This window comes from Sus scrofa, chromosome 1, assembly GCF_054392235.1.
Source record: "Sus scrofa isolate SSC_HxYL_T2T_F1_AM1 chromosome 1, Sscrofa_HxYL_maternal_Yorkshire_Landrace_v2.0, whole genome shotgun sequence".
NCBI classification, from domain to species: domain Eukaryota; kingdom Metazoa; phylum Chordata; class Mammalia; order Artiodactyla; family Suidae; genus Sus; species Sus scrofa.
This window is the reverse complement of record NC_139383.1, coordinates 241523880-241550206: the sequence shown is the minus strand read 5'-3', so window position 1 is coordinate 241550206 and position 26327 is coordinate 241523880. Positions and strand designations below refer to the sequence as shown.

Genomic DNA, 26327 nt, shown 5'->3' with positions numbered 1-26327 from the left:
CCGTGCTGTTTTATGTATAGTATTACATGTACACTTTATGACGGCGTTGTGATGAAGGTATCATCATGTCAGTTTAGGGATGAGGAAATTGAATCTTGGAGAAGCCCCAGAGCAAGTAAAAGGGAGCATGGGTGAAAGTGTTTGACTCCAAAGCTTCCATGTACTTGTAAATAGAAGCGTTATGTTAACTGTATTCACACACAGATTTTTTTTTTTTTTTTTTTGTAGCTTGCTAGCTATAGCCTCTTGTCTTCTTAGAATGTGGACATAGTATTACTGGGTCTTACAGTTTATCAAGAGGTAGGGAATTTGTTTATTTATTTAATGGAAAAGTTCTCAATTTGAGATGTTGACTGCTTTAAAAAAGTTTTTTTCTAGGCCAAGCAGGTCTGCAGATGAGCTCACTTCTAGTCTTCCTAATTCCTCTAGCCCACCTCTTCCCCATGCAGAGGTCAGCCCTGAGTCCTGGTTTGCCCGAGACACTTACAGTTTACACCTCTTGTCCCAGTGTCCCACTAGTTAAGCATTTGTTCCAGTTTCTCATTTTTTAATGAAGTATTCTTATTAATAGCTGCTGTAAAATAAACCAGGATGGATTTGATAGACTTTCACTTTGTATTTCCAAATTCTGCGCATGTAGTTGAACAGATTTCTCACTTTAGCACTTGATTAAATCTGGAAGATGTTCTAACTCTTTTCCAAATACTTCCCAGAGGCAGTGTAACTGCCTCTCTCTTTCCGAGACAGCATGTGGGTACTCACTGCTAATATGGAATAAATGTGGACAAGAGTGACTGGGGACGGCCAACTCCTCCTAGTCTCTAGGGTGATATAGAAGGACATGTTGCTACTGGCATTATTGTCCATTGTTATTAGTCAGTCATGCTGTACCCTGGTCTGTAAGCTGTGAGGTCTGCTAACACACCAGATCTTTAGTGAGCAGAGTCAGTGGAAAGATGTTAGGTATATGTGAAATGTAAGTGAAAAATCAAGACTGAGTAGTCTTGGGAGTTCCCAGTGTGGTGTAGTCAGGATCCAGCTTGTCTCTGTGGAGGCTCTGGTTCGATCCCCTGCCTAGCTTAGTGGGTTAAAGATCTGGCATTGCTGCAGCTTTGGGGTAAGCCTGGATTTGATTCTTGGCCCAGGAACTTCCACATGTCGTGGATGGGGCCAAAAAAAGAGTCTGAGCAGTCTTGCCAGGGTGGTCTGATAGCTTTTGCTTCTGTGGTTTTTATCATTTATTGCTGGGTATAAATCTGTTACTGTTTGCTTTATTGTTTGATAATCGTTTTATTTTGCAATAAGTTCTTTTGGCCACAACAAGCTTTTTAATTTTTGGCTCCACCCAAGGCATGTGGAAGTTCCTGGCCCAGGGATCAAACTTGCGCCATAAAACCGACCGAGCTGCTGCAGTAATAATGCCAGATCCTTAACCCACTGCACCACAAAGGAACTCCCTTTTTTAAAATAAGTTTGCTTTTTTTTAAGCCCAGAAAATGCATATTTAACAAAAAAATTAATACTGAATTTTCATTTCTCAAGAAGATGGTAATTTATAATTTGTACAAAAGTGTTTGTTGATACTCAGCATTCACCATTGTAGCCGAAGTGATATCAACCACACAAAATATGAAAAACACAGATCTGCTGTAAGAGTATCAGTGCCTCCTTAAAAAGTTAGCTGTTATATTCAGAAGATAGTGCCCAAACATGATGTTTTAGCATGGACAGCTGCAGAAAATGCATGTTCATATTACTCTGTGAAGCATGACTTTTTGTTTAGATCAAGTGACTTCATTCCAAATTAATTTAGTTCATTTTTTTTTATTCCAAGTTATCTATGCAGGGTGCACAAAAAATGAAGCAATAGCTATTAATCTGTTAATTTCCCTAGCAGAAAGAAATCTTCACAAACAACTGCTTGTTTGCTTTTACCCTTCTTTTAACTCATGGAATCAAGGTGAAGCTTTTGATAGTTCATTCTGAATGCAGTGCTTGATGGTACATAGTGTCGTGGCAAAACATTTATTAAATTAAGAATCCTATGGAGTGGAAATGAACTTGGAATTAGTTATGACTCACATGTAAGTCATAATTGTGTTCACACAAGCTGTGATAATCTGCCAGTCTTGAGTTTTGTCTCCTAAAAGTACCTGTGAAAGAATATTATGAACTGATAAATGAGATCGTTCCTTTGAAAATATTTGAACTGAAATATTTACATATTTACATTTGAAAAAATAATAGAGTTAAGAATACCTTCCATTTATCAGAATAATTTTGGGCTTACCAAGTATTTCAACCCCTAAAAGAGAGAATATTTTTCAGTTAAAAATATTAAAGTTTATAGAGAAGGACCCAGTTGATAATGTTAGAATTTGAAATTTGTTAACCTGAAGTGGTAAGTGCAATTTTGAGGAATATTATAGACAAATTTATGAAATAATTAAATATATAATATATCCATATTGAAAAAGAATATAGTCTTCTGAAAAATGTCAAGGATATGATATTAGAAACACACATTGCTAAGAATATAACTAAAATCATGAATGTATCAAGAAAAATTCTTATTTTTTTGTTTATGTGAAAGTAATAGCCCTTTTCATACTCAAGTGTCATGTATAGACTAGAAACTATATTCTACCCTCACTAGAAAATTACCAGTTTTTAGGAGTTCCCATTGTGGCTCAGTGGGTTACGAAACTGACTAGTATACATGAGGACTTATGTTCGATCCCCAGCCTCACTCACTGGGTTAAGGATCCGGTGTTGCCATGAACTGTGGTGTACGTCACAGATGCAGCTCAGATCCCATGTTTCTGTGGCTGTGGCTGTGGCATAGGCCGGCGGCTACAGCTCCAGTTCAACACCTAGCCTGGGAACTTCCATATGCCTTGGGTGCGGCTCTAAAAAGCAAAAAAAGAAAAAAAAATTACCAGTTGCTCAACATGTGTCCAAATAATTATTTGTAGTGTTCCTTAAAATTCGAGTCCTTCCTCACAGTGACAAATTAAGTAGTTTGCTGTTTACTCTCCCAAAATGCCATGGGTTCTCTTATTTACCATACTTTCTTCCTGCTCAGATTCTAGATGTTACATTACTCTTCTTCATACTGCTGTTGATTCTTTTTACATTCTTACCACTGGAACAGTTTCTTGCCTAAAGAGGTATATAAACAAGTGTTCTAGGAAGTTTCTTTTCTTCTGCAAAGTTCTGTAGCTGTGAGCCTTTCACTTTCAGTTCTCTTGAACACAATTTCTAAAGCTGCAGTGGTCAGGTTTCACATTGAATGTCCTAGAAAGACCCTGAGATTCCTCAGTACATCTGGGCCTCGCTTCATTAAGGAGCTTGTTGTTTTAAGGTTTCTTTCTTTCTTCCTTTCTTTCTTTTTTTCTTTATTTGAATGTCGACCAAGCTGAGCAAGGGACCCTTCTTGATCTGTTTTTCCTATTGTCAAACAAAATAAAATTCCAAACCAGCAGCAGCACACTCCCCTGTCTAATATGATTGTAGGAGCCCAGACAAAATGGCTAAAGTGATTATGTTTTTCCTAAGACGTAATATCAGGAAATGAACCGCATGCAAAATGTGAACTCAAAAATGAGGATGATTTGAATCTATAAAGCAGGCATTAGCCTATTATGCCAGCGTGTGGGACAATCAGTGAGTTAGTTGTTTTGCTTGTGTAAAATCAGTCCCCACTTGGTAGTTGGGAGTCTCAGTCTCTAGTCAGTGCTTTTCAAAGTGTGATTCAGGAGAACACGAGTCGCATTAACTGATCTAAATGCTACCGTGGTCAGACATGTTTGGGAAATACAGTAATGTTGCCACCCTTACCCTTTGCTCATGGATTCCTAACACTATTATCTTATTAAAGGTTCAGAGTTCTGCAGCTCAGAATCATTCTCTATAGTTATCTCTTTGGCTCTAAAACCCACTTCTCAAAGAAACAGCCATTTAAATCCCAAGTAATTAATGGTCCTCAAATATTCTTTGAAAGCAGCCATATTAGTACCTGATTCTTTTGAATCTTAATAATTATGTATGTCTTTAAAAGAATCTTCTTTTCTAATTTCCTTATTACTGTGACCTCGAATAAACTCTTTGAAAACAAATGGTTTTGGAGTTCCCTTCGTGGCACAGTGGAAACAAATCCGACTAGGAACCATGAGGTTGTGGGTTTGATCCCTGGGCTCACTCATTGGGTTAAGGATCCAGTGTTGCTGTGAGCTGTGGTGTAGGTTGCAGATGCGGCTTGTATCTGGCATTTCTGTGACTGTGGTATAGGCTGGCAGCTATAGCTTCAATTAAACCCCTAGCCTGTGAACCTCCGTTTGCCACGGGTGTGGCCCTAAAAAGACAAAAAAGAAAGAAAGAAAGAAAGAAAAGAAATGGTTTTTTTGGCATTCACAATATGTATGTGTACCTATATGCGTATATATATTTATATGTATACGTATATACGTGTATACACACACATACACCCATAATATATTACCATCAAGATCATGAAGATAATGAGTAGCATTTCAAAGAGTATACACTTTAGTTCATCCCAAGATTGTGTAGACCTGAGGGCAAGATTCTTCATAATGGAACCATGTAATTACGTCAGTCAACAGACTCTGGAACTGCTTGGTGTGTGTTATACAGTGATGCATCAAGCTCTGACCTGCAGTGTCATTAATATGATAATTATGACATGGCCTCCAGACATGAAAAAGGAAAATAATAAGCAAAAGAACTAAATAGAAGAATATTTGCGTGAAAATTATAGTGGTAGAGCCAAGAAAGAGATGGAGTTTTTAAAAGAAAAAGAACATTTTAAATAATAAATAAGAAGTATTTTCTACATTGAAGAAGGCATCCGCTGTGTGTTAGAATAAGCAAATATAGCTTATACTGAAGCAAAAGCAAAAAAAGAAATGAGTTTCCAGCAAATGTTTTTGGGAAAGGAATTGTGCCTTATAGTCATTGATTACCTTGGTGAGTGCCGTGATAGAGATTAAAAGTAAAACTCTAACCATAGGAAGGCAAATTTAATAGTAATAACAAATCAATTTGTGAAGTCTTAAAGTAGAATAATATGTGATAGTTTAATTTTCTTATCTAGTATTTTGCTATCTGGAACATTTTATTTTATCAGTATCTAGTGTCTTGTTTGACACATGGCAGAAAAGTTTTGTTTTGAATTGTTTGTCTTTTTAGGGCCACACCTGTGGCATATGGATATTCCCAGGCTAGGAATCGAATTGGAGCTATAGCTGCCAGCCTACACCACAGCTACAGCAACACAGAATCTGAGCCATGTCTGCGACCTACACTACAGCTCACAGCAACGACAGATCCTTAACCCACTGAGCAAGAGGGATCAAACCATGTCCTCATGGATTTTAGTCATGATAGAAGCTCCCGAAAAGTATTTGTTGAAATAATTAATATTCATTAATGGTACTTTTCACATACCAGAAGATTTCATAATAATTATTATTTCATATAATTAGGTATTTTTTACTAACAACCCTTATAAGTTTCCTGACAGCCCTAGAAGGAATCCTTTCTCTTGTTTCATAAATGAGGTAGCTGTGGTTCAGGAAAGTTGAGAGACTGGCCTACAGACACAGGGCTGGCATGTGTCAGTTATAATTGAAGCCTGGTTTGATTTCAAGCAGTTGTTCCCAGTCTTCCTCTTTGCTACTTTGGTTCTCGGCAATACTCAGTAAGAGAGATTCAGTATAGTCAACCCTCTGTATCAGCAGATTCAACCAATGAAGAGAGACAGTATTCCAGTGGGGAGGGGGGATTCCACAAAGTTCCAAAAAATCAAAACTTAAATTTGCTATACCCCGGCTTCTATTTACAAGGCATTTACATTGCATTAGGTATTGTAAATAATCTAGAGATGATTTAAAGTATATGGGAGGGAGTTCCTGTTGTGGCTCAGTGGTAACAAGCCCAACTAGCATTCATGAGGATGCAGGTTTGATCCCTGGTCTCAGTCAGTGGGTTAAGGATCCAGCATTGATGTGAGCTGCTGTGTAGGTCACAGATGTGGCTTGGATGCGGAGTTGCTGTGGCATAGGCCAGCAGCTGCGGCTCCGATTCGACCCTTAGCCTGGGAACTTCCATATGCTGCATGTGTGACCTTAAATAAATAAATAAATAAATAAAGTATATGGGAGGATGTGTGTAGGTTATATGCAAATACTATGACATTTTATAGAAGGGACTTAAGCATCTGCGAACACCTGGCTGTTTCTCCTTGTGATACCAGGGTGAAGAGGGACATGGGTGCTTAGCAAAGGAGAATTAGAAGTTCTCTAGAACTGAAAGATTCCACACCTAGGATTCATAATCTTCATCAGGGGCTGAAAAGGCTGTGTCATGTAGTAATTTGTGGTTTTGCTGAGCCATGAGTTCAGTCGTAAGTGTGGAGAGGCTCTTCTGTGGGAATGGATCACTTGCTACGTGAGCCCAGCCAGCAGCGGCCCAGTGTGACTTTGCTCTTTGTTATTTATGCAGTAATGCCCATAAGAAAATGCTGCATCCGCAGCTGTCACTCCATGTACAGTGCATCTTAGTGAAGGTCAGCTGTTGAAGTTGTGATGAGAGGCAGTCTAAGAAGTGACAGTTCTTGCCCAGATTTTGGGTAGGAAGTTTTAAGGTGTGTTTACAAATTTGAGGCCACATAGAGCTCCATTATCCAGGATTATCTCCAGAATGTTGTTTCCCCTGTAAGCAAATAAAGGGGCATAATTTGCCTACGGTCACAGTAAGGGTGTGCACCAAGTTTTAAGTTTTCTATGCTATTTTCCTTCTCTTTTGCATTTTAAACAGTTATCAGCTTTGGGTGTTAGGCTCTGCCTTTAAGTGTTCAGTTCTGTCATTTCACCAGTCTAAATAAGTGCTGTTGTTACCACCATTTAACAGGATAGGAAACAGAGGTTTAGAGATGGTAACCAGCTTGCCTGAGATCATGCTCTACTAGTACCGGTGGCATTAGAATGAAATGCCCACATGGAAATAAGCACCCAGGGGTGGGGGAGAAGAAGATGTGCACCTCAGTTCAGGATATAAACAACTCAGGCAGCAGTTCGGACTGCTTCTCATTCAGAGGCCCTCTGTGTGTGTTGGGCATCCATTCAAACAGAGCAGCTCTAATGAGCTGAATATTTGTGTCTAAGAGCTTCAACAAATGTGGAAGTTCCCATTTGGTTTTCTACTTCTGGAGTGTAGGAACCGGAATAGGTGTGACATTCCAGGCCAAAGCCACCCTGAGCTGTTAATGAGTTTTTGAAAATCCTTCCAAAGTGACTATAAGATCTTTTTTATTTCATCTGCAGGCTGGGCCTTCTGTGGGCAGGGAAAGAGTCACTGTGGTGAGGACTCAGTTCTTCCTTCCTTTTGCCGAAGCAGCCTTGGAAATATAAACACACCTAAGATTTACCTGAATTTTATGACCACCAAATCACAAAAACAAGACATTACCACATTGGCACATCCTGTGGTTTCCATGTGGTCTTTCCCTAGAATTCTGCCAGAATTCCTAAGAGTAGCTACTTAGTTCTCACAATGTTCCCTCTAAGGCTTGCCACCAGCTTGCTAAGAATTCTGAAAGCTAGCATTCATAATTAAATATTTCTATCCAGTGTGTTCAACTGTAACTTAAAATGAAATAGAATCACATGTTGCTTTTTATTTGATTAACTCATACCTGTTTTGCTTTTCTGTGTACAATGTTCAAAAATAGTAAGGGTAGTCAATTATAATTGTTATTTATTTGATTAGAAATGACTTCTTTTCATCATGGTCTTTTTCCTTAGTAATTGTTTAATTTCACATAATTACTTGTGATTTTTTACTACTTTCCATTGGACATTTGGGCAATTAGGAAAGGGTTTAATTTATGTTCTTACTCTAACATATTAGAAAATACTCTTTTCACACACAGAATATTTTTTTTACCAAGAAAATGAGAGGATTGCACTGAGGACGTTTATTTAGGCAGTTTAAAAATTCAGTATGTGTTTTGTAAAATGCTGTCATACTTTTAACTATCCTAGAGAACTTTAGATGAAAGCTCTTGCATAAATGCAAATTACAGTTGATTATATTACAGCAAGGATGGAAGGAAACAACAAAGCTTAGGAGGCAGTAAAAGTGACTGCATAAAGGCAAACTGGTGATCTGTGTGTTTTTTTGAGGCCAGTTTATTTCCATAGATGGTGGAGCTTGAGTTATGGTTCATAGTGGAGATTAATTTTATAGCTTTCACTGTGGAGGTTAATTTCAACTAAAGATCAGCATGAAATTTCCTCACTAGATTTTTTTTTCCCAGAGTTAAAAGAGAGTGCCTTGTTTATTTTGTCTGCTCAGCTTTTGTTCACCTCTTCCTCAGAAGAGTCACAGGTCTTCGTCTCCTCCTGCCAGCTGAATCCTGCTTTCTCTCTGGTCCCTTTTTTGACCTCTCCATTCACACGGATTTCTACTTGCTCAACCCCCATGTAGCATTTTCATGTACAGACTTAACCATGTTCTGCCCTGTTATTGGCAGGCACTGTTTGAAATAGTGAGGTCTTGTTTCAATAAATGATATATTTCATGCTCCTGGAAGGACAGTGTCATGACTCCCCAGTGCTTTATGCATTTTAGCTGTATTTACTTAGAGTCATACAACTGTACGGCTAAATAAAACCTCAGGGAGATGACTTGTTCCAACTGCATAATCTTGTAGACCAGGAAAACGAAGTCCTAAAGAGGTAAAGGAATTTCTCCTCGTGTTGGGGTAAAGCCAGGACTAGAGTTAGGTGTTCTGATTTTCAGTTTAGTATAATTTCCAGTCTTCCTTCCTTTTATCCTTCATTCAACAAGTATTTATTGAGCATCAGTGGCAGGCACTCTGCTAGTCCCTGATACTGCAATGCTGAGCCTGTCTTGGAACTTAATACTGTCATCAGGGAGAAAGATACTAACAAATATCACACAAATAGATGCACAACGGCTGCCGAGATAAGTGCTGTTAAGGATTATGTAGATCTGAGAGAGTAGGTGATAAGTGGAAATTTCCTTGAGAGACTGACTTGGTAAGATTCTACATTGTGTTTATATGTGCCTTTTTTTCTTCTCTTTTCTTAAAAAAAACAAACAAACAAACAAACAAAAAAAACAGCTGCACTTGTGGTACATGGACGTTTCCAGGCTAGGGATTGAATCAGAGCCACAGCTTCAGGCCTGCACCACAGCCACAGGAACACCGGGTCCTTAACCCACTGAGAGAGGCTAAGGATTGAACCCTCATCCTTACAAACATTAGGTTCTTAACCCGCTGAGCCCCAAAAGGAACTCCTGTTTATACGTGCAGCTAAATGCAGCTAAATTAGATAAATATTTGTTGTCTCCTCACTTTGTGCTGGGTCCCAAAATAAATGAAGGGTCAGTAAGCTACAGCCCCTTCCCTCAGTATATAATTTAGAAGAGGTAACTGTTAACATATATCAAAATGTAGATGTTCTGTGGTTCAAAAAATACAAAGATCACATTTTGGGTGAGAGGAAGAATGTCAGGAACATCTTCCTGTAAGACACAGTCCTTGAACAAAAGGTAAAGAATGTGCACAAAAGAATAGAGAAAGCCTTCCAGATGTAAGAGAAAGAAAGGAGATAGAGCGAGAAGAGGGAATCAGAGGAGTTTTCCAACCGTAGAACAGAATCTCATTCTATCAGAGCAAACTTTTCAGTTAGACAACCTTCTCAACAGTTATATATTTTAATGCCCTTTCAGTCACCTGAAATTAAGGATTAGACATGCAAATATTCAGATAATCCTGTGCTCGTCACCGTCTATGTAGACTCTTCCCCCTCAATGTTACTCCTGCCCCTCCGTGGGAACTATGTGTAATTTTTTCATTTCTGTATATTACCTAGCATCTTATTGGGGTCCAACCCACATTTATTCGTAACGGTGAAAAGCGTCTGCTATGTTGAGACTGATTTCTCTGGGATAAGTTACCTTCTCTAGAAAGAGAAACAGAACTCCTTCCAAATGACATGGCTGGCAAAATGTAGTGAGTGTCACATTCAGTTTTCAAATGCTACCTACACCAACCTGTGTCATCATGTGGCTTTTACCCAATTCAGAGAGAGGTCCCAACCATGTCTCCCTTTGGCTTCTGTAATAGTTTGTGTACATACTGTTGTAGGAAAGTCCTACAAAATTACTTACTTATTAGCTTGTGTTAAGTGGCCAGCTTCTGTGTTCCAGGTTTTGTGTCGGACAGGGTGTTAGTGATCAATCTTATTAGGGAAACAAATGGAGAAGCGAAAGAACATCTCCTTTATACTTTACCTATCTTTTATGGGGTTGCCAAGATTTAAAGTTAGGGCTATTTCATGGAAAAAAAATCTAGACTTGGCTTCCTTTGATAATCAGAAAGTCTGGCAACACTGGGCCTATATCCTAACAGAAACAATTCGTTGGAGCAAAATAGCAACTATCCTTTATAATCGGGGTGTGTCTCTCTCAGTGTCTTGCAGTCCCATCACTCCCTGTTGCCTATCCAGTCTATTTTACGCATTTCCGTGGCTTCCGGGCCTTTAAAATGCCCCCTGCTTTGAGGTGACTTTTGCCTTTATGAGCTGTTTCTCTTTAGTTTCCAATAGCAGTTTTCTGGCCAGTCTGGCAATTAATTATGACCACAGCAACTAGAATCTATGTGGTGCTTGATAGTTTGCAGTGGTTATTAAACTCTTACATGCATTGGAATCTTGCAGGGGGCCTCTTAAAACAGATTGCTGAACCTCATTTCCAGAGTTTCTGATTCAGAAAGTTTGAGGCAGGATCGGAAGATTTGGCACTTTTATCACATTCTCAGGTGATGCTGCCGGTGTGGGGGCCACGTTTTGAGAACCACTCACCTACTATATTGTAGCACAATAATAAGCCACACAAAGCTTATCTGGTGGGGGCAGGATTTTCCCCACTAGAGGTAGCATTTGGAAAGGTTAAGCAACTACCCAGGGTCATAAGAAGAAATAGATTAAAACCGTCTCTTTAGAGTACATCTAGCAGGAGACCATCTTGTTCCTTCTCGTTTCTGGCCCCAGCTGCCCTGAAAGATCCACAGAATCCTCTAGAGAACCCTGTAATACAGAGGTAGCCATGGGGACTCTAATCGAGGATTATACCAAGAGTGATCCTTGTCATACTTCAGGACACAGAGTTAGTACTTGTTCATATTCAGTGAGCAAGGGCAGGACAGTAGAGGTTGAAACTTGACATTAGGCCTACCCACAAAGGTATGAGATGTGCCTGCTGGGCAGGGTGGAGGAGACCCCCACAGTCACTGTATGTGCTCGGAGGGGTTCCACATACAGTGGACAGCAGGGGTCAGCAGGCAAAAGATAGAGCCAATGGGACCAGTAGAGTCCTTAGTACTGACACAGAGCAGCAAATGCTGCAGAGCTAAGCACAGTATTGGGATTCGCTGGGGAACCAGTGATGTTGTTTGTAAAAGGGGAGCCTTCTGGGGAACTGTATTTGTGATGGGCCCACCTGGAGTGAGACTCGGGAATGGGACCTCAAGCCCACAGGATGGCTGATGGGATAAGACAGATTGCCTGGGTAGGGACTAGGTGTAAAAAACAACTCTAGGGATCCATTTTCCAAGATTAGGGTCCAGAGCAGAGCTAGGGCTTCTCAGTTACTAGATCTGACTGTCAATGTCAGAGCAGAACTAGTAAGAAAAGGTGGTTTCTTCAGTCTCAACATGTTGGGCGTCTTGAAACCTTATTTAAGTCAAAATTAGGCTAATGACATGGGGCCCTTACCTCTTATGGAATGAGAAGGAAGATAAAGACTGGGAATAGGACAGGCCTATCCTGGATTAGGTTTATTAAAATTCTATCTGCTTAAAACTCTATGAAAGGAATAATTAGGTCATCATGTAATCATGATAGTCATTCACTAACCTAGTTCACAAGTTTGTATTATGGTACAAAATCAAGACTATTTTAAAAATTATCAGCCATCTGCCTCCAGTTTCCAGGGTAATTAGTTATTATATTTGTCTATTTGCATATTTATGTGCATGTATAATCTATATTTATTATACACTCATGAAACTTATTTTGATTAGGATTGGGAGGCAGTGGTATATTCTGGTTAATTTAGGAATTGACCATGCAACATTTTGATTTCAGTCTTGTTGAAAATTTCTTAAATATTTTTACTTCTTTCCTACTAAATGTGTAATGAAAATAACGGTCCCTTTTCCTTGTTAAAAAATTGAATAGGGTCAATCTAATAATATAGATAAAGCCAGTATAAAATAAATAGTGGAAATTTGGGTATGTGAGAGTGGAGGGTTAACTGCTGTTCAAATTAAATCATTACTAATAATTGTCCTTCTTGAGCTCCTGTTGTGGCTCAGAAGGTTAACCCAGCTAGTATCTATGAGGATGAGTGTTCGATCCCTGGCCTGGCTCAGCAGGTTAAGGATCTGGCATTGCCACAAACTGTGGTGTAGGTCATATATGCTGCTCAAATCTGGTGTGGCTGTGACTGTGACATAGGCTGGCAGCTGCAGCTCTGATTTGACCCCTATCCCAGGAACTTCCATGTGCCACAGGTGCAACCCTAAAAAAAAGGAAAACAAACAAAAAACTATCCTTCTAGTGGTTTTACACCCTATCCTAGAAGTAAACTGTAGAAACTGAGTCTGATTGAGTTTCATCTAAGATATACCTTTCAAAGGCTAGGTATATTATGTATTTGGTTACGTAAACTATAAACATAGAGGGGATAAGTATCCCTGTCTTTTTTTCCCTTTAATCCTATTAATTGTTTTAGGATCATGATAATCACCTGAAAACAGTCATTCTGTGTAGCATGACATCCTCATTGCTCAAGTCAGAGCTGAACACTCTGCTTCTCTAGTCAGTTTTAGGAAGCCCCAGGGTTTGGGACTGGGTTTTATCTAAGGAAAAAAAAAGAAGCATTACTTCCTTATAAACCAGTTTGAAAACCAGTGTATGAGGAAAGACCTGAGTTGTGCACAATGTCATGTGCAAACCAAAGGTAATTTTCAGTGGTGGAAAGGAGATTAAAACTGCTTGTTTTTGTTTTTTGCTTTTTAACAGGCTCATGCACAATTAGTTCGAGAAGTTGATGTGGAGAAGGTATCTGCTTTTGAGAATCCATATGTAGATGCAATAAAGAGTTTATGGAACGATCCTGGAATCCAGGAATGCTATGACAGACGACGAGAATATCAGTTATCTGACTCTACCAAATAGTGAGTATTCAGCCAGGAGGCCCTTTCCATCTTGCTCTTCCACGTGCAGGTGCTCTGCAGTGAGAACTTCTGCAATTTGTGTATCATATCTGATTCTAACTGCCCAGTTAGGTGTAGGTATTAAACTTATGCCAGCTCATAAATTGAGACAATATTGTAAGGGACTGGCATCATGAGTCAGGGAGAGTATTTCTTTTCTCTTTTCTGTTTGAAAAACAAACTGAAGACTAGGGATCTGCATTCACTAACTGGTCTCTTCCCCCAAAATGCAAACTAATGATTTTTAAACACATACTTCGTTGTGATTTGAAATCTTGTAATAGCAATTTTTAATGCAAATTTCTAATCTTATTAATATGCTAGAAAACACCGACACACAATAAGAACCTCAAACAAATAGGCTTGATTATGGCTTCTCAAACATCAGACTTCCTGGTTTCGAGTTTCCAGACACAGAACTTTGACTGCTTTCTGGGAGCCACTGTTATGTTGATGGATAGGTTTGCCTTTGCATGAAAATTGCGTGTGAGTCCAATTTTGCATGCATTCCAGAATTATTTTGTGGGCTGTCAATCAAAATCATATGTCCTGGGAGCGATTTCCCTCCTAGAAAGATTTGTTAGATCTCTAGATTAAATCTTGCCTAACAGAAAGAAAGTAAAGATTTGGCCCCATCATTGGCTAAATGTAATCAATGCGGTCAGCAATGTAGATAATCAGGCGCCTGAAAAATGAATTTTGTTGGTAGCATTTAGCCAGATTTCTGTCTACATTAATTATGTTAGCCCAGCATTTCCCCCTTGTGTTGGTTCTGGGCAGACAGAAAAAAGGGTAGAAACTATTCAGCAGCCTCAGGCCAGTTCCTATGTTGAATGACTCGCTGGATGAGAGCAGGACTGTGGGAAAAGTAAGGAGCCCCATAGGCCGATTGGCATCGCTCAGCAGTGCGGAGAAAATCCAAGAGCTTATCGGCTCTGTTTTTGCAATAAAGTGGATCATGCCCTCACCCTAGTTCTAGGCATTTGTATATGATTGAGATCAGCCACCATAATGTTGCCTGGTCAAAACAGTTCTTGTTTTCTAAGGTAGGTCTGAATCACATTAATTCTGAACTGTGACACGGAACATTCATGAGCACTGTGTCTTTCGAGTTGAAGCTCATGCCAGCCCCCTGTGTGTCTCTGAAATGCATGCTTGCTCATTCCCTCCCTCCTTTGTCCTTCCTCCACACTTCACGGCTCCTTCCACACTGCCTGTCCTCAGTCTTCCCTTCTGTGTCTTCACCCCTCTTCCCATCCTCCCCCGCCCTTCCTTCCCTCCCTCCTGAGTTCCTACCATACAAGCTTCTGGGAATACAGACATGAAAAAGATGCCTTCAGCTCTTATTTGTTCCAAATTCTGCCCCCTCAACCTTTGACCAGCTGTTCTTTTACTTCCTGCCCCCTCTGTCCTTCTGTTTCCTTTGCCATTTGAGATTTCATCCTTCTCTCCACATTGCTGCTGTTTTACCCCTCCTTCCTGTTCCTGCTCATTATGTCTCCTCTCTGTTGGGGTACCCCTCCACCCTCATCTCTGGTCCTCCTTTAACTCCCCTTCACTTATCACTCTGCTGCTCTGATGCCTCTCCTGGCCCTTGCTAATAAGTAAGTCTTCCACTATAAGGTGATAAATCCTCCAGCTGTCATCACCTCCAACCCCTATCTTCTAACATCATCATAAATCCTGTCACTCCCCCTCCTCACCTCTTGCATTCTTTACCCATCACCAGTGTCTGTTCTCCCTACAGAGAGGTCTTGCTGTGGGGGCATCAGAGCGCCAGGGTCCAATAATGATGTGCTTAGCGGAGTTAGGGCCCCCCATTCGGATTTGCCTCCTGCTCCTGAGATTGGTTCTCTGAGAGGTTCCTTTGTGTTCCTAAGGACATCTGGGTCAGCTCCTATGGTTGTATTCTTGAGACAAAGCTCCACCACATGTCCGGTGACACTCCTTCAGTTTAGATTTGTGGATTCCTTGAAAGTACCCCAGGGTTGTATTAGGGCAAAGAGCTATCCATGACAGTTTTAAGGGCCCTTTCTTGCACTGTGATTCCGGGAGAGCCACCATCCTGCAGTTCTGTCACACAGGCTGCATCTACTATAAAAACACGCCTGCTCTGTGGTCACATCCCTTATGTTAGAGCTAGAGATGTGGGGGCATCGGGGACAGGCTGATCTAAACCCCTTTAAGTGATGATTCTCCAAACAGTTCTTCTTTCCCCTGATAAGGATGGAGAGAACTTGATTTGCTGAAAAGAATACATGGAGATATACATATATATATATATATAGATATAGATATGCACATACACCTGTTTCTTTTTTAACCATATCTTTATGCAGAAGTAATAAAGTAAATTTTGACATGTCCTTATACCCACTTTTCACTATGCATCTGTTTAAAAATATAGGACATTTTCTTACATAATAAATAAGACCATATTACACCTACAATTAATCATCAGTCCTTTTTTTCTTCCTCTATAGTCAGTTCCTATTCCCACATTCTTCAAAATGTCTTTTAGAGCCAGTTGATTTTTAGGACTACACGTTGCATTTGGTTTTTATGTCCCTTAAGCTTCTTGTTAATCCAGTAGAGTACTGTTTTGCATTTCACTGGCATGTTGAAAAGATTGGCCTGGGTTGGGCCTGATTGCTGTCTCAGAGCGTAATTTAACCTTCTCCTCTGTCTCTTGGATTTTCTGTAAACTTTTCTTGGAGTCCAGACAAACGTTGTGAGTAGAATGCATCTTGAGTGATATTGTACACTGGCTTACCCATGTTGGTAAAGTTAAGGTTCACTTCATTTTAGGGCACTGACAGCCTCCGTTAAAAAGTTATGTATTTTTCCTTCTGCCGCCAAGAGCAATCTGTGTGGTGTTGCTTTGCCATTGTATAATCTCCAGGTCCCCATCAGCTCTTCACCTGATTCTTTTCATTCCAACGGATAAGTCTTACCTGGTTCAGTAATTCCATTAGGATTTGTAGAAGAATGATTTTCTACTTTTATCAGTTGGTCTGCATTGGCATTCTTCTGTGAAGTAAGTAGGTGTTCTCCTCCATTGGTGCTATTTGATTATCCTCAAATGTATTTTTTACTAAAAGGTACATATTTCAGTGTTTTTGTTACATTAATTTGTTACATAGACTAAATAAATAGATGGAGACTAGTTACCATCCAATTTATCATCCAAACCAGAACATTTGGAGAAGGAAGAGGTTGTTCTTAATAATTACCGTGAAATAGCAGGCATGAACTGGGAGTCTCCTGGTCAAGCAGGGCCATTCGCTTACCTTCACTAAATGAATTCCAAGGAGGTATTTTTTTGTTCCCTCCCTTTTTTTCTTTTTTGGCCACCCCGCGGCATATGGAGTTCCTAGGCCAGGGATCAGATGTGAGACCGAGCCATAGTTATAACCTAAGCCACAGCTGTGGCAACACCAGATCCTTAGCCCGCTGTGCCAGGCTGGGGATCAAACCTGCAAACCAGTAGCTCCCAAGATGCTGCAGATCTGATTGCGCCACTTTGGATCTCCAGGGAGATGTTTTTTGTTTTGTTTTGTTTTGTTTTTTGGTCTTTTTGTCTTTTTAGAGCCACACCCATGGCATATGGAGGTTCCCAGGCTAGGGGTCCAATTGGAGCTGTAGCTGCCAGCCTACAACACAGCCGCAGTGATGTGGGATTTGAGCCTTGTCTGCGACCTACACCACAGTTGACAGCAACACCAGATCCTTAACCCACTGAGCAAGGCCAGGGATCGAACCCACATCCTCATAGATACTAGTCAGGTTCATTAACAACTGAGCCATGACGGAAACTCCTGTTTTGTTTTTTTAACCCTTCCTTTTCTCTAGAGGACTCTTGTTTACTTTCAGGGAGCAGAAGCAGTCTGTTCCTGCTGGTCGTATAAGAAGCTGTGTGTGGAAACCTGTGTTAGCTGGCCCTGTGTTTCTGATCTCTTCTCAGGATGTTCCTGCACTCTTTATATGATGAATCAGTTCCCAAGTAGCCTGGCTGGCCTGCCTTTAATCTCATTGTGTCAAGAGGCCAAGTAATAAATTTGCTTTTTTCTTTCCCATCTTAGTCCCAGGCAGTTTCCTTTTCCTTAGCTGGGCAGACACTGCCAGCACAAAGATAAGACTGGTGGATTGGGGGTTCATCCAATTGCTGCTCTGTTCCACGTGTTCCCTCAGTGTGGTCCGGGAAATTCCCTGAGAACTTCAGAGGTGGTACTGATGAGGATGTAGGTCCCTTCTCTTGAGTGTCACTGATTCCCAATACTGAATTCATGTTCACAGGGTAACTTGAAATAAATCCTCTCTCTGTATTCCAGATAGCTGTTACCCCTTTTCCTATCTGAGTTTTGTGTACATTCCCCTAGTTTAATATTTTATCTTTCTTCCTTTACTTCATGTGGAGTTTCTCTGTTGTTCTTTCTGTCTTTATACTTAAAATTTTAAAACTTTGTTGATACCCTGTACCAAATTTCTTACACAGTATTGTCACCTTCCAGAAATCTTTCTGAATTGAAGACCAATTTCTTTGAGTATTGATCATCTCTCTTATAGTTCTTCCGTTTAGATTTAGGGAGCATGTAGATATCTAGTCTCTAGCAGAGTGAGAAGCAGTGCCTGCCACATACACCTGCTTAAAGTTTGCAGCATAAGAGCACTTCTCTCCAGGACCCTGCTGGTTGTGAGAGTCAGCGCAGGCCACTTGCCAGGAATACTGAGGACAGAGGCCAAACATGCCTCCCTTCTTCTTTTCTATCTGGTGAGCTCATATTTATCCTTCACGATCCAATTCAGGAGTCACACCCTCTCAAAGTCTTATCCAACACTAAAGATAGTGAGTCAGTATGTCATGACATCTTAACACTTGTGCATATTTCTTTTGTATCTGTGACCATGGTTACTGAAGTACAGTGTCTCTCCTCTGCCCTCAGTACCTAACATTGACTTCTTGTGTTTGACCTTCACAAATGATTCTTCCATGAAATAATAAATGGGTACTTTTTACTGTTTCAGTGACCATGATGTAGGCACTCTCTCTCTTTGGCCATTATAGGTGAACTATGAAGTTTCAGAGCTAAAGATATTTAAGTCTTTATTTTTCCCTGCTATTTTTGAATGTCTGGGATCTGGAGAACTCTATTATCAAAGTAGCTACTGTTTGCTGAAAACTTATTATATATTAGATTATGTGCTTAGTTGTTTACATGCAAAGTTGTACATTTTTCTTATTATTCACAGTAAACAAAAGAGCAAATAGGGTTTCAGAGGGATTAACTTGTTCGAAGTCACACAATTAGTAAGTGATAGAATTAGGAACTGAAATCAAATTTGTAGCCTCCAGAGCCCAATTTTTAACCACTGTGAAATACAACGTCACAGAGGATGGATGGATTAGATAGAGAGAGATAATTGATACTTGTTAGATTTGTAGATAATAGACTAGTTAGGTAAATATCGACAATTAGATAAATCACTTACCAAGAAAGATACAAATTGTTTATTAATCTTTACCAATGTTGCAGATAGGTAGCTCCATATGTATAAGGTCAAGAGGAGAAATTATTTAGAATTTACTGGAAAAAACAAACTCAGCAGGGTTTTGATTACCATCCAGAAAATTTAGCCCTATTTAACAATTTATCAGTTGATCGTAGGAACATGGAAGATGTTTGAGACATGTTTGTTTATTTCAGTCTGTAGTCTTAACCCCGTTCCCCATACTCCATCTAATAACTTTTTACTGGAGTCAAACTAGAGCCAATAAGAATACTAAAATGATTTGAGCTTTCCTTTTTCACTTTTATTAGCCAACTTGCCGATCGTAATAAACAATCAGATGGCTCAAAGTACAGGCAGCACTAGGAGAAACCAGGAGATAGGAAATTCCAGACAATGGATAAACAGTGTAGGATAAGTTTGCAGTTGGCTTTAATTTGGTGTGTTCGTCCAGTTCTATTTAATGAAAGACTAAAAAAAGTACTGTAAGATGCTGGAGAGTTTTGTAGATTCTGTTATTAACTTTTTTGTTATTGGTTTAAAAAAAACCCTGAGGGCTCTGAATATCTTTAGATAAAGAGCACAATAAACAGATGGCTGTAAGGTTCTTTTTTTTTTTTTTTTTTTTTTTTTTTTTTTTTTTTTTTTTGCTGGTGTTCACCACCTGCTTTAATATACCCAGACATCAGGTCAAATTAGTTCACTGCCTACAGTACCAAAAGCTCCCTGACATTAGCCAGAGAATACAAGTCTCGGTCACGCTGGCATGTAGCAAGAAAAGCCCTCACACTGCAGGCTTTCAGCAAAAAAACACTTTTTGTATCCGTGTTCACCTTCAGGGACCATCTGATCCCTAATCTTGCCTTACTGAAGTTCCCTCCAAGGATTTCAGTAGGTCAGACACCTTCTGGAAATTTCCACATGTTCCACAATAAATCCAAAGTGCATGAATAAATGGGCTTCAGAGCATAAGTCACATTTGGAAATAAATTCCAATTTCATGCTCAAATTTTTTTTTTCTTTTTTGGCCGCCCTAGGCACATGGAGTTCCTGGGCCAGGGATCAGATCTGAGCCACACTTTCGATCTATACCGCAGCTGTGGCAACACTGGATCCTTTAACCCACTCTGCAGGGCCAGGGATCAAATGTGTCCTGGTACTACAGAGGGGCTGTAAACCAAACCTTTTGCACCAAAGTGGGACCTCCCATGCTTACATTTTTAATTTAATTTAAAAAGGCACAAGGAATTAGAATGCTGAATTTAAAATGCAAAACACATTTCCGAGTTAGGTTATTATATCCACCTGATTTCAGGCTGAATCCTTCTTGAAGACATTCCTGACTCATGAGCCAAATACTTGAACTGAAGGGTGTGTTGGCTGTGAGAGTCACAGCCATTCTACCTTTACTCTTTATCTGATGATAAAAAAGAAGTGTAAGTGTACTACAGGCTTTTAGAGGCAAGCAAGACATTGTAAGATGAGACCATTGGGTCAAGGTCCAGCCTTCGAAGGAATTCCCTGTGCCATTCCTCACCTGTGGGGTTTGGACCACATCAGACTTGCCTCAGATGCTGGTATGTGATCTGGAATCTCTAAACTCTAAAATCCCTTGATTCTGTAACAGTAGACTGCCTTTACCTGAGAAACGATTGTCCTTTGCAGTCAAGTGAAAACCTGGTACCTAGAGTTCACGTTGTGGCTCACTGGGTGAAAAACCTGACAGAGTGTCCTTGAGGATTTAGGTTCGATCCCTGGCCTCGCTCAGTGGGTTAAGGATCGGGCATTGCTGTGAGCTGCAGAATAAGGTTGCAGATGCTGCTTGGATCTAGTGTTGCTGTGGCCAGCAGCTGCCACTCCAATTTAGCCCCTAGCCTGGGACCTTCCATATGCTGTAGGTATGGCCCTCAAAAAAAAAAGAGGAAGAGAGAGAGAAAGGAAGGTAAAATAAAGGTAAATGAGGTAGAGGTTTTCAGTTGAACTCTTTAGGAATAATTAGGTTTTAGGTATGTCTATCTAAAATAGTTTCTCCAAGAGTTCCTGTTGTGGCTCAGTGTGTTAAGAATCTGACTAGTATCCATGAGGATTCGACCTGAATGCCTGGCCTCACTCAGTAGGTTAAGGATCCAGTGTTGCCATGAGCTGTGGTGTAGGTTGCATGTAGATGAGGCTCTGATCTGGCACTGTGTGGCTATGGCTGTGGCTGGAAGCTGCAGCTCCAACTCCAATTTGACCCCCAGCCTGGGAACTTCCCTATGCCACAGTTATGGCCCTTAAAAAAAAAAAAAACAAACAAACCTGTTACCCTAAATTTACCTGGAAATGTAATGAGCAGAGAGATTATTCTCTGCAGAATCAAAGTACTAAAAATGCTATCTGGAGCTCAGAAGAGAGTACTGATCTTGAATGTGTATGGGTTTTTTTTTTTTTTGTCTTTTCCAGGGCTGCACCTGCAGCATATGGAGGTTCCCAGGCGAGGGGTCTAATTGGAGCTGTAACTGCCAGCCTACACCACAGCCACAGCAACTTGGGATCTGAGCTGTGTCTGTGACCTATACCACAGCTCACGGCAACGCCAGATCCTTAACCCACTGAGCAAGGCCAGGGATCAAACCTGCATCCTCATGTTCCTAGTCAGATTCGTTAACCACTGAGCCACGTCAGGAACTCCCCTGTTTGTTCTTTTTTAAAGAGCGACAGTAATAGCATGAATTGTCCATTTTTTACCTGAATGACATATTGTTTTTACTTTTCTCTAATGAGCTGTATCTCCTAATAACCTTTTGCAAGAATAAAACAAAACAAAACCTGGATTTGTCTTCCACAGTGAACTCTGATCATTCTAAGACTTGGTCTCTATTATTCCTTTTTCAGAATGCTTGGAGCCATAAGAGAGGGTAGGACTTAGATAAACCTAACCACTCTCTCACCTTCGTTAGAGGGATGCAGTGAGGCAGGGGCAGGGAAGGACTCGAATTGACACCTGTTTGTCATTCATTCACTGTGCTTGAAGGGTACTCTCAGTTTGCTGCTTGCTCATATTTTGGCAGAATGTTTGCATGTTCAGGAGTTTGACCTCTTCTTTGCAATCCTTCCCATTGTCTACTCAGGATGACATTGTACCCAGCTGAAACCAGAGGTGCTGTTACTACAGAACAGGACTGGAAAACCTGTAGGCCAAATTCAGATTGCTGCCTGTCTTCATAAATTACATTTGATGGGAACATAGCTGAGCCCATTTGTTTATGTATTATCTATAGCTGGGTTTGTGCCCAGTGGTAGAGGTGAATTGTTGCAATTCACTGTATGGCCCAAAAAGCCTGACATATTTACTATCTGATTTTGACCCCCCACCCCCTCCAAAAAAAAAAAAAAAAAAAAAAAAAGGAAGAAGAAAACAAATTGCAAGGCCCTCTCAGGGAAGAAGACTGAGTATTAAAAGGCAACTAGCACTCTGCTTCCACTTCTGGTGTTTAGATAGAATCTACCATTTGGATGCTCTGAATTAACACAGAGATTGGTTTTAGAGCACAGAGGGGATGAATGGCCTGCAGTACTTCAGCAGCACTCCATAAATACTGCTTTGCATAGTAAAACTTGAGATAGGAAGTGAGTGGCAAAGAGGTCTCAGTTGTGCTCCCTGGCAGCACCTCTAAATGCCACTCAGAGGATGTTGAGTACCAAAAATGGCATAAATGACCAGAAATGTTCACTGTGTGGACTTGGCTCCGAGAGCCAGGATTGTGTCTCATATGTCCTGGCTTTTGCCTGGTTGCAGTCCCTAGAGCCCCTGGTTGAGGTGAGTGTAATGGGATTTGCCAATCAGTAGAACCAAAGGTAGGACTGACTGACTGGCCCCCCACTGTGCTGGACAAGGGATAGAACCTGTGCCTCTGCAAGTGACATGAGCTGATGCAGTCCGATTCTTTCTTTCCTTTTTTTTTTTTTTTTTTTTTTTTTGCTTTTTAGGGCCACAGCTGTGGCGTATGGAAGTTCCCAGGCTAAGAAGTTCCCAGTCAAATAGGAGCTATAGCTGCCAGCCTACACCACAGCCACAGCAACACGGGATCTGAGCCACATCTGCGACCTACACTGTATAGTTCACGGCAACACCATATCCTTAAGTCACTGAGCAAGGCCAGGGATCCAACCTGCATTCTCATGGATGCTAGTCAGATTTGTTAACCACTCAGCCACAACAGGAACTCCTGAAGTCGGATTCTTAACCCACTATGCTTCAGTGGGAAATCCCACATCATTTTTTTTTTTCTTTCGTGGTTCCTGCATAGTGCCTAGCACAATATAGAGAAAGTTGTTGAATGAATGAGTGAGTAATAAAAGAGTAAGTAGATGATGTGTCTTAGCTGATTTCTTCCCACCTCTCTGCTCTCTCCTCTCCTGCCCAGTCGAGTCCCATTTGGTATGCACCGGGTAACTCGTCCCCCATGCTCTGCACATTCCCTAGTGACAGCCGTTCATAATCATCTCTCTCTTCTTAATGCATTCAGAGTTAGCGCCTCACAATTTGGCACTTAATTATTTCTTAATTGATTCATCTGTGCTATCTTTGCTTCCCAGGTAGCCTGATGTCCCTAAAGGCAAAGAATAGATATATATATTAAAGTATTTTGTGTCAACTCCGTGTGCCAACCCCCTCCCTCTCCAGCACACACAGTGATTTAAATTTAACATATAACAGATTTTCAATAAATGTGTGTAAATTAACTGAATTAAGCACTGGCATTGCAGTTCAAGACAGTCAGGCTAGAATAAAAAGCAGCCTTCTGATGCTTCTGATACGTTTTAGAAGTATAAAAATTGTGTCAAAATTAGTCAACAGCTTTGAAAGTTATCATATAAAAGATGAATAAATTAACAAAGCCCAACAGGCAGATTGAAAAAGGCTTCTTCCAACCTTCCCTCATCTTTCTTCTATCTCTATCACTCTGTTTTGTTGTTGTTTTCTTTTCACTCTTAATTACATGGTTAATTTGTTTCTGTGAGTGATGGGCTTTGGAATCTATTGCTGTGACCCAAGCCTGGCCCTGGCCCAAGTCTGCGTAACAAACATGTAGCTGCCCACTTGACACTTGCGATTTCTTTGTGTTAGATATTCTGGTCAACTGTCCATATATAAGATTCGTAAGCTAATGAAACTGTGTACTAAATGTAGTGATAGGATCTTTTTATGAGCTATTTACTTAAAAAAAAAAATCCGATTTTCTGGGTTGGTTTAGTTTTTTGGCAAAGGAAACATGTGTTATATCTTACAGAATATTCTTCCTTGAGTAGCTTTCATAAACTGAGGTTGTAGCCTACCTGCTACTAGGTGATCTTGTTTTAAACCTGGAATTTTGTATTGAAAACAGATAATTTCTTATGAACAAATTCTCTGTAATCACAGTGTGCCAGGTGTCAAAGAGGAAGAAGGAACATTGATTTGCTCTCATGAGGTGAGCTCTTCAGGAGATGAAAGTTTTTGTGTAATGAGTAATCAGAAACCCTATGCAGCTAACCCACCTAACCAGATTACCAGCCAGGCTCATTTCAGGAGCTGGATTTACTAAGAGGAAGGAGGGACTTAGGTGGGTCTTAACATCCAAACCTGTATTTGACGCTCCCCTCAGGATGGCAATTTTACAGACCTGTTACCTAAACTCTTTTTTTTTTTTTTTAAAGTTCACTTTGAGTTCCTTTTACTTTTTTCCTTATGAATTCTTGTGGTCACAGAGCAGCTGTACAATAACCATGTGTTTCTAGTTTCTCCTTAGATTCCTCTGCTTTTGACAGTGTCAAATAAGATCTCAGGCATGGTCTAGCTTTCCAGTCCCTCAAGACTGTTTCTCCTACAAAGAGCTACTCTTAATTTTTTTAATGAAGTCGACCTAGTTTTTCTAACCTTCTTTTCAATAATTAAAAATGTGAAATTCTACCCGGAGTCGTTTTCTGTGCCAGAACTTCATCTTAATATCTGGCTCAAACTGCTGATCTCTTATAAATACAGCCTCTGGATAGGACGCCCTTACAAAGGAGTTGAAGAACCTCAACGCAGACCTCGTAGTGTGTTACAGCAAAGGCTCCAAGGTGCTGTATTCACTTATCTTACTATGTTTGGTCTAATTTAAACCAAACATCGGAGATTTCTTTTTCTACCTAACCACCCACGGGTGCTTTCCCCATTTTGGTATGACAGATACTTTGATTAATTTTTTTTTTTTAATCCCAGCTGCAATGTGATACAGTTTACTTGCTGAGTCATTTCTAAATTTTATTCATGTTTCCTTTCATTTAAAAAAAAACCCTTGAATTTCTTGTTTTTATGCTATTCTGAGTTTATATTTCAATTACGGGTCCATTCATAGGTAGTACGGCTTTTTCTTTTCAATTTTAAAAAGTTCTCAGTAAGTTTTCATTTTATGTCAAACTGAAGTATAGATTAAATTTGAAGTTCAGCTCAAAACTTTTGCTGACAAACTGTTGTCAAAACAAAGGAACAATTGGAATCTCTTTTTAAAAACATTCAAAAGATGGAGTTCCTATGATGGCTCACCAGTAACGAACCTGACTAGTATCCATGAGGACTCAGGTTTGATCCCTGGCCTTGCGCAGTGGGTTAAGGATCTGGCGTCGCCATGAGCTGTGGTGTAAGTTGCAGACAAGGCTCGGATCTGGTATTGCTGTGGCAGCTACAGCTCTGATTCAGCCCCTAGGCTGGGAACTTCCATATGCTTCACCTTCACCCCCCAAAAAAGAAATGCCTGTTTAATTTGATTAGCGCATACTGTTTTAGTGACATCCAAGTTTATCTCATATACTGTTAATCCTTTAAAGTAATGGATTATATCCCGTTTCCGAATTTCTTTTTTTTTCTGCAGCCAAAGATGATCCTGAAGTTAAATTTATGAAGAACTTAAGCCTTACAAGGTGTAATTATAAGCAAATGGGCTCATATAAATCAGTCCTGCTAGAGAAGGATGTTTTGTGGATGATCACCAAAGATTATAGACAGTTCAACATGTTTCTAGAAAATGACTCTGTCCAAAATATACAGGCATTCATTCATTCCCTAAGAAACTCGCCTGTTTCTCCTCTTCATGTAACCCTTTCCTTCCCACAGGTTGGTAAATTCCTTGCAGGCAGGGATCAAATCCTTGGAATCTTCATATGCCTAGCACCTACCAGAATGTCATGATCAAGGCGGTTATTGAATTTCAGGTGATTCTGCATTTTTTTTTTTATGGTAGGAAAGGAACTATGGAAATTTTACTAGAACGAGTCTCTGTTGCCATGCTTTTCACTGAGAACCATCCGAAACCTGTTTCTCCCATTAAAGAGACTGTGTCAGAATCATCTATCAGTAAAATACCATTTCCATCATTTGCTCTGGATTAGAGTGAATTCCTAGGCCTGAAAGAAAGCTTGATACTAATAGACATAAAAAGGATGTACAAATTATATCATTTTGTGGCCAGGATCTAAAGAAGAG

The 26327-nt window shown here is 40.1% G+C and overlaps 1 protein-coding gene across 3 annotated transcripts in view; it reads left to right on the top strand.

Annotated features, from left to right (window-relative positions):
• GNAQ (G protein subunit alpha q) overlaps positions 1-26327 on the top strand; it is a 305513-nt gene that overhangs the window by 200366 nt on the left and 78820 nt on the right. For all 3 annotated transcript variants that reach the window (XM_085011742.1, NM_001038623.1, XM_085011745.1), the window contains one exon: positions 13140-13294. In XM_085011742.1, coding sequence (XP_084867868.1) covers positions 13140-13294 — 155 coding nt within the window. The remainder of the gene's footprint in view (positions 1-13139; positions 13295-26327) is intronic.